Source organism: Chaetura pelagica, unplaced genomic scaffold (genome assembly GCF_000747805.2).
Source record: "Chaetura pelagica isolate M959 unplaced genomic scaffold, ChaPel_1.0 scaffold55, whole genome shotgun sequence".
Classification (NCBI taxonomy): domain Eukaryota; kingdom Metazoa; phylum Chordata; class Aves; order Apodiformes; family Apodidae; genus Chaetura; species Chaetura pelagica.
The window spans coordinates 3,536,394-3,544,532 of record NW_009953571.1 but is presented as its reverse complement, the minus strand read 5'-3'; the positions used below and the strand labels follow the sequence as shown (position 1 = coordinate 3,544,532).

Sequence of the window (8,139 nt, the reverse complement as noted above, 5' to 3'; positions counted from 1 at the left end):
AACAAAGAGCAGAACCTTTTCTGTTGCATAAATGCATATGTTAATGGCTTTATCTCAACACTACCTACCATTCACTTTCAGGAGACCACTAGCTAGACTGGAGAAGTAACCCCCTTTAGCTCTGATCATTTATCTGCATCAAAACCAGTAACACTAGCCCAAGAACTTTTGTGCAGTCTTCTAGTATTTCAGAAAAGATGGCCTGTAAGTCATTCAAATGCTAACAACATTGACTACCTTTCAGCCTCCATTGTGCCAAGGTACTTCAGGATCACAGAGAAAAGTGGCAGCTGGACTGCCAATTAAAGCACGGAGCCAGAAAAAACAAACTCACTGGTGTCTTGCAATGCAGTGAAAAATGACTGACAACATGCTATAAGGAAGAATGGCAGCATCTGTGGATCAGCTATACTGCCCTTGTGTAGCCACAAGAGGTCACATATTACCCATTGGTTTCTAGGCTTGTTTTTTTTAAGCATTAACAAACTCGTTTCTAACTTCTGGGGGAGGAATTTAATTTGAAGAATGTTTATTCACCTTCTGACCACAGTCACAATGTGGCATAACTCTACAGCCACAGCTACAGAATCTGTGAAGTAGAAGTCAACAATAACTCTAACACCAAAGTAATACTCACAGTATATAATTTTATCCAATCCATCTGTGACACCAAACTATCAGGAGATCTTATTTGTGAGACACTGCGCTATGATCAAGCAGCTACATTAAAAACATTCACAGCTGAAAGTTGCTCTTGGGGAGCAGGAGTTGGAGAGAGTCAAAGACAAAGGAGAGCTAAGGTCCAGCAAAACTTCATGAAAGCTCCTGAGCTGCAAGTTTGTTATTAAAACATATTAAAACAAACACTAAAATAATAGGACATCACACAACTAAAGTTATCTCCACACATTAAAAATCCCGCTGTCTTCTAAAGCTCAAGTACCATGTTGAGGATATCAACAACTCCAAGGGTACTTCTCACCAGTTCCATAAAGGCAGACTTTGCCTTCTCTCTTTTCTTCCTTACATTTCTGCATGACAGGTTGCACTTTGACAGAAATTATAAACAGTTCTCAAGTTGGTGATGAAGGTGACAGACATCTAAAACTCTCCAGTCATATAAGAACTTGAGGCATATCATAAGCCTCTTACGTCACTTAATGCCCACTGAGTTACGTCACATAGAGACCACAGAGAATTATGTCACTCAAAGATTTACATCTTTCAATATTAAGCAATACCCAAGAGAAACACACTGCAAACAAAGCCACACAAATGTTCATGGATTGTATTGCCCTACACTTCTGCCTATTGTGAAAAGGAGGGTTAGTTCAGGATACCAATCCAAATTTATTTAGTCATCTTAGAGAGAAAGGCAGAAGCAATCTAACAGCAAAAAGCCAAGGACTGACAGCTGAAGGTATGGGCTCAATCTTGGGTAACTATAGAGAAAGCCATGCCAGAGAAAGTGAAGTACACACCTGTCAATAGTGGGAAAAACAAGGGTGTATCAGAGACAACTGGGATGAGTTTTCCCAACAACTCTTGCTGGCCTTCTGTTGCTCTCAAGTCACCTAACTCGGTCCTATTCTGTACAGTTGTGCCTCATTGCAAGCACATTTGAAGCATGAGGGCATTTCAGAAGACAATTCAAAACTCACTGATGCTGTATGTGACAGAATAGGATTAGGTGAAGAACATTAGAGCCATGGTGGCAATCACACCTGCAATGCCAGAGGAACTTGGGTATCTGCCTGCAATATGGTTTCCCAGGCAACCAGAGCAGACTCTTCTCATGATCACTTTAATCATTAGAACAGAAGTGAAAGGTTACTAGGCTAATTCTATTTGGAGGAGCAACCAATACTCTAACCTATTGTTTGTACCACAGGCTCATCAATATCCATTTTAAATGTCCTTAGTTTAGAGCCATTCACTCGTATTGAACATTAGCCCTTAACACAGGCACAGTGATCAACAGATTGGGAACATGCACCATGAGGTACCCCAGCTAGTGGGTCTGCTTCAAAAATTGGACTGATGAGAGGTCATCACCCTAATACTTATTAGGGGAACTATCATGTGCTTAAATACATCTTCCTGTCACAGAGGAAGGACAACATTTATCCATCACCTTAGCTGGTGATCCTGATGAAAATTTAAATGGCAGTTCATACTGGGATCCACCTGGCTAGAGATCAGCCCTGTGGAAAGGAACCTGGGGGTCTCGGAGGATAAGAAGCTCAACATGTGTGAATTGTGAGGTGCAGCAGCAAAGAAAGCCAAGAGGATGCTGGGCTGCATCAACAAGGGCATCACCAGCAGAGATCAAGAAGTCATCATGCCACTCTACTCAGTGCTTATAAGACCACACCTGGAGTGTTGTGTTCAGTTTTGGTCCCTGCTCTACAAAAACTATGAAGGCTGGAGCAGGTCCAGAGAAGGGCCAAAAGGGTGGTCAGAGGACTGGAGGACCTGCCATATGGGGAGAGGCTGAGAAAACTAGGTTTGTTCAGCCTTGAGAAAAGAAGGCTTTGGGGAGACCTTATTACCATGTTCCAATACTTAAAGGGTGGCTGCCAAGAAGATAGAGACTCTCTATTTACAAGGAGTCACATGGAAAAGACAAGGGGTAATGGGCACAAGTTGCTCCTGGGGAGATTCTAATTGAACTCAAGAGGTAGATTTTTCACCATGAGGACAAACACTGGAATAGCCTCCCAAGGGAAGTGGCAGATTCCCCCATATTGGACAGTTTTCATTCTCAGCTTGACAGGGTGCTGAGCCATCTGATAGTAGTACCTAGAAAGGTTAGACCAGATGACCTTTCAGGTCCCTTCCAAACTGTAATTCTATGTTTCTATGATTCTAAATGCTCTAACAATTGTGTGTTAGCAGTTTCTGGCTGAAGTACAGAAATTCACTTGAAAACACGTGACCTAGACACCTCCCAGGAAGCCAAGCTTTGAAGAAGGGGATAACTTTGGTGATTTTTGGAAAACAGCAGCTTAACAATACACCTTGAAGTCCTAGATCCCAATTAAAGGCAGGCCATCAACTCAGTCTTAGGCTTGATCTAGATCCTCAAATCTACCCCTGTATAACAAGGCCACACACAGCTTTGTTTGGCAACCCTAGCAGAGATATCTAAACTGCACCATGATTACCCTTGTAGCAGATCATACTCTGAACAGGTGTGGGCTACAGAAGTCTGTAATATCAAGTTTGTTCTTTAAATACATGCAAGTGTTCAGTCTCTGGTCCAAATCTATTACCCTGAAATAGCAATAAAATCAGTTCAAAACTGTAAATGTAGAGTGTTGTATCACTCAGCCATTAAACCATGCCGAGTCTGTATCTCCCCATGAGGTGAAGGACTCAGAGCAACTGTGTTGGATTCCATTTAAACAGATTAAATCTGGAGGCAAGGCCAGAACAGACAAACATGATCTGTCTTCACACAAGGAAAAATAGTTGTTTGTTGAAATGCACATAACTGAACAGATGCCTATTAAAACAAACAGAGGTGAGGCAGAAGCACTTCACAAAGCTAGGTAACTCCATGATAAATGAGTAAAGTTTCATCTGCAGGTCTCCTGTTGAGAAACAGGAGAATCAGCAAACTGCCATCTGTGTCAATTTTTAAATCCTCCTGCAAAGTTCCTTGGCAAACACTGATTTTCTTCTTCCTCTGAGCTTCACTGAACTGAAACTAAAGCCTTCTTTGCTCCACTGTATCATGAGAATGTCTGTCTATCCCCAAGCAGTCAAGTACCATAAAGTCTAAATTTCACATAGGCAAATAAGGTCATAAGCACTTCAGTGGCAATGAAGTAGATTTTTAAAATGTATTTACTGATTCTTAAAAATACATCTATTTTAACAGCTGTCTACTACCAGATGCCAAAAAATATCCATGACTTGGCCCTCAAGTTACTTACATTTAGTGTGTCTTGTTCAAAATGTGACTTAGAAGAAAGAGGAATTTATTTTTCAAAGAAACCTCCAAAACCCAAACCAAACAACCACCAACAAAACAGTGGGCAGAAATACTCAACTGATAGAAAAACAAAGAAAGCAGTAGGAGGTGGTAAACAATACTGAGCTGTGTGTTCCTTGGATCCAGTGCTAGGCATGATAACACTGCTGAACTTTGCAGCAGTAGTATCTCCCATTACAAAAGGTGCAACCTCATCCCTCAGAACAGCTCTTCAGGAGATTCTGGGAATCACAAAACCAAAGAGGGGAAGAAAAAAACCCACTCTGCTGCTCTGCAAATGGCAGAGAACCCAAGAGACTAGAAGACTGAAAAGGCCCCAATATACAGTAATCTACTTGTATTGCTACATGCAACTAGCCAGTCCTATTGAGTGAGAAGCCAAAACATATTTACCACTTTCAACATCACTTTAGCAAACAACCACTTCAACTAGCTTTCACTGTAGAGACATTTCCGTGGAGACCACAACTTCTTCACTTACAGCAGTTCGCCAAGGAGAGAACAGTCCAGAGAGTAACTTACAGTTCACACTACCAGGGGTCTTAGAAGAGCTGCCAAATGAATTCTCAGGTTTTCTAATGAGTCTTGAAATGAAAAGGGAATGTGGAAGACTGAAAGATATGCTAGTGTTATATCAGTATTTTAAAAGGTTGAAATAGGATGAGACATGTCAGTCTTGTCAGCCTGACATTGATTCCAGACAAAATAATGAAGAAGCTGATATAAGACTCAGTTAATAAAGGATTAAAGGAGGACAGTGTAATTACTGCCAATCAACATCGACTTTACAGGAAAATATCACTTGTCAAACTACCAACAATTTTTGGTATGATTACAAGTTTGAATGCTAAAGGTAACAGTGTTGATGCAATATATTTTCACATGTGTTTTTCTTGGTGCCAGAAAGCACAGTGATGCAGCATTATTGTATCAGCTGATAGATGCACCAGTGAATAAGGAGTCAGGCAGGAAGGTGCTACTGGGACTCATTTTTGTTCCAGTGCTACATGCAAATTAGGCTGCTGGCGTGGAGACATCTGTCTGTCATGTTGACTAGTACCACTTTGCTTTCCCCCTGAACTCCCACCTACTCTACCCATCTGTTTCCACCTTTCCTATATTTTGCCTGAAGCGTCTTCGTGCAGGGATGCCCACCAGTCCCTGACTAGTACAAAGGAATTTAATTCTGACCTAAGCCCTGCTTGATGCATCAGTCATTTTGCCAAACCTACTGTATTGCTGTACTAGCCTGTCTGCTTTACTTTCTCTCCACATACAGCAGTAAGTGGGCCAGGGGACAAGAACAGAAGAGTAACTGGATGTCTTTTCCCAAACAACAGCCCTTACTGGACCACAGAAGTCTACTGTCAACTTTAGAAAGCTGTCAGGTTAGGAATATAGGGTTCTTTTGGCATCTTTTCTCAAATGCTGTAGAAGTTACATAAGAAATACATCTGGAATTTATGTATTTAAACATAATTCAGAAATGACAGTCTGGATACATGGTAGGTTGAAGCAATTTAAGGCACTCAAGCTTAGACTAGTCAGTATTAATACAAAGATAGATGCTTGATTTTTCCCTCAGCCAAGGTTGGCAAGCTCACCTACAACTACTAGGCCAGTGTTAAGGTATTTTTGAAGTTGAGAAGAGGTTTTTCACTATGATAACGAAAGGAAGAACTACCACAAGCTTTGGCCCAGGCTAACTAAAAAGGAAAACATAAGTATCATTACTGCAACTTTCAATGGCTCTGGAATACAATACTGAAAACTACAATGCTGCTGATCAACATAACAAACACAAGAAATTCTCTAATTCTCCTGCTTTCTGCAACATGCTAGCATGTTTTTGAGCACAAACGTAAAAAACATTTTGAAAGCTGGAAGCATTGACACAGACTAAAATAAATACAATGTTAAAAGAACACAGCACAAGCAGCTGCTGCATTAGGAGAATTAATTTTATTTTTAAGTCAATAAAAGCCTTTACTGTAGAGTTCCAGCCTCTACAGCACCATATAAAAAAGACTGATCTTGTTACAAGTCCCATCATTACAACTTCTGGCTTCTTTTGCTAATCTTGGTGTACACAACAAACAGCAAGCACATGTATTTTGGGATTCAAATTCCCTAAAACATGCAAGAGGAAGCCGCCAGGCTGTTTTCCAGCCACTAAGGAACAGCCAAACTTCAAGGAGGGCTGGAGGAGGGTTGAAGGAAGGTGTCTCCAGCAAAGTGGGGCCACAGAAGAGTTCTGCAGTGTTGCCTGGCAGCAAGTAATTACCCACCAGCATACAGCTTCCACGTGCCAACAGCCAAAGCCCACACAGGCAGTGAGCACAGGAAAACTATGTGCGTCAGCTAAAGCTACAGGCTAGCTCCACTCCTTCCTAAGGAAAAAAAGCAAGGGCACTTTGGAATCTAGCTTTTGGCTGAGCTCTTTTACTGCTGTAACAGCAAGGTCCATGAACCATGCATTCAAACCAAAATGCCCAGGGAGACAAAGTCCAGGAGATGCCACAAATCTGTTATCAAAGACAAGACCACTGCCATACTAAATCAGCCATGCAACCCAACAACAATTCCACCCTCAAATACTTGGGTTAAGAGTCCAGTGAAGACTCTTTAAGGAAAGGTTAGATAAATCTTGTCCAGAATGGTTTAGGCATAGTCAATCGTGCCTTAGAATAAGGAAAAGAGTCACACAGCCTCTTAAGAAACCTTCCAGCACTCCTTTCAGTGGTGGTCCTCTGATTATCTACAGGAAGAAAGACAACCACAGCGCAACCTACCAGTCCATACATCATCCCTAGTTCCCCTCCAAGCTCCAGAAGTACTCCCCTGCACTGGGGTTAATTACAGAGCAACTCAGACCCAGGCAAAAAAGACCCACTCTCACAATGCGTCATCTATAACCATCTCATTCAAGAGCTGCCAGAGCTGATCCTCTATCCCCCACCTCCCTTCCCACCTCCGCCTGCCCTTTAAGGCTCCCAAGTGCCTGTGTGCTGTATGTGGTGGCAGCTAAGTTTTTTTAATATGCACTTATTAAGATCCTAATTGAATCCCACATTGCCTTGTGTGCATCTTGCCAGTCAGAACATGAACAAGGCACCCTATAATTCAATTAGAAGGACCTGCAGCAAGCTGATCATTAGTCTGTCAGGTTGTTAAGAAAAAGACATTTAGGAAGAGGGAAGGAAGTTAAACAAAGGGTGAATTGTTAACAGTACCCCTCCCCAGTTGATGACTCCCATACATGTGGAAGGTGCAGTGCCCAAGCACTTGAATGACAGCTCACCACATTACCCCAAGAGTCCTTACTCTTGTTTCAGCAACTTAAACAGAACCTCAAAAGTTGGAATTAGATTATTCCTCATCAATCCTCCCCTGCTCAGATTCATGAGAAAAATACCACTAATACACATGACCACTGCAAACAAGGAAATCTCATTACCTGCCAAAACTCTGTTGACAGAGGAATGGGTGGCCAAGCCAGGCTGTCCCCGTTCGTGGAAAATCCCAGCATAAGGCAAGTACTCTGTCAGCAAGAAGCGTCTGCAAAACAGAGAGCCAGCTTACATGAGGAAAGAGATCCCAGCACACTACAACCCTGGACAGCAACTGCTGTTACTTTGAGAAAACATTATTCTATTCCAGCAGTAGAGGGAAGACTGCACTCCTCTGCTTAGCCAACCACTGCTTCCAACAAAAGGCAAGTTACAGATCAGATCCTCCTCTGATCAATGTGGCTGTGAAGATCAGCATCAAGCAAATCCTTTACCTCCCACAACATGTTCCCAATCTCAAACCAGCATTTCATGCTGGTTTTCTCTGATAAGGTTCTTTTGTTCTATTCTGCCTTCATACTGTAACCCCAACCTGCAGGTAAGAAGCACTAGGATCAGCTCATCCTGTGTCATTTGAAAGACAGCATGATCCTACTAACATGCTATCTCAGGGGTCCAAAAATTGAAAACCAAGAATACAGCAGCCCTGTGCAAGAAAAGTAATACATTTGGAAGTTCCAGAGAGCTGTAATGCAACCGCTACCTCCAGGATTTCCAGACCCTTTTCCATATAACAAGCCTTACCTTGGGACAAAACGCCCCAGCGATGGTGCAGACATGCGGGCATTC

The 8,139-nt window shown here is 42.1% G+C and overlaps 1 protein-coding gene across 1 annotated transcript in view; it reads right to left on the bottom strand.

The window, feature by feature from the left end:
* AMBRA1 (autophagy/beclin-1 regulator 1) overlaps positions 1-8,139 on the bottom strand; it is a 124,800-nt gene that overhangs the window by 73,352 nt on the left and 43,309 nt on the right. The window contains 2 exon segments of the mRNA XM_009999594.1: positions 7,458-7,558; positions 8,095-8,139. Coding sequence (XP_009997896.1) covers positions 7,458-7,558; positions 8,095-8,139 — 146 coding nt within the window.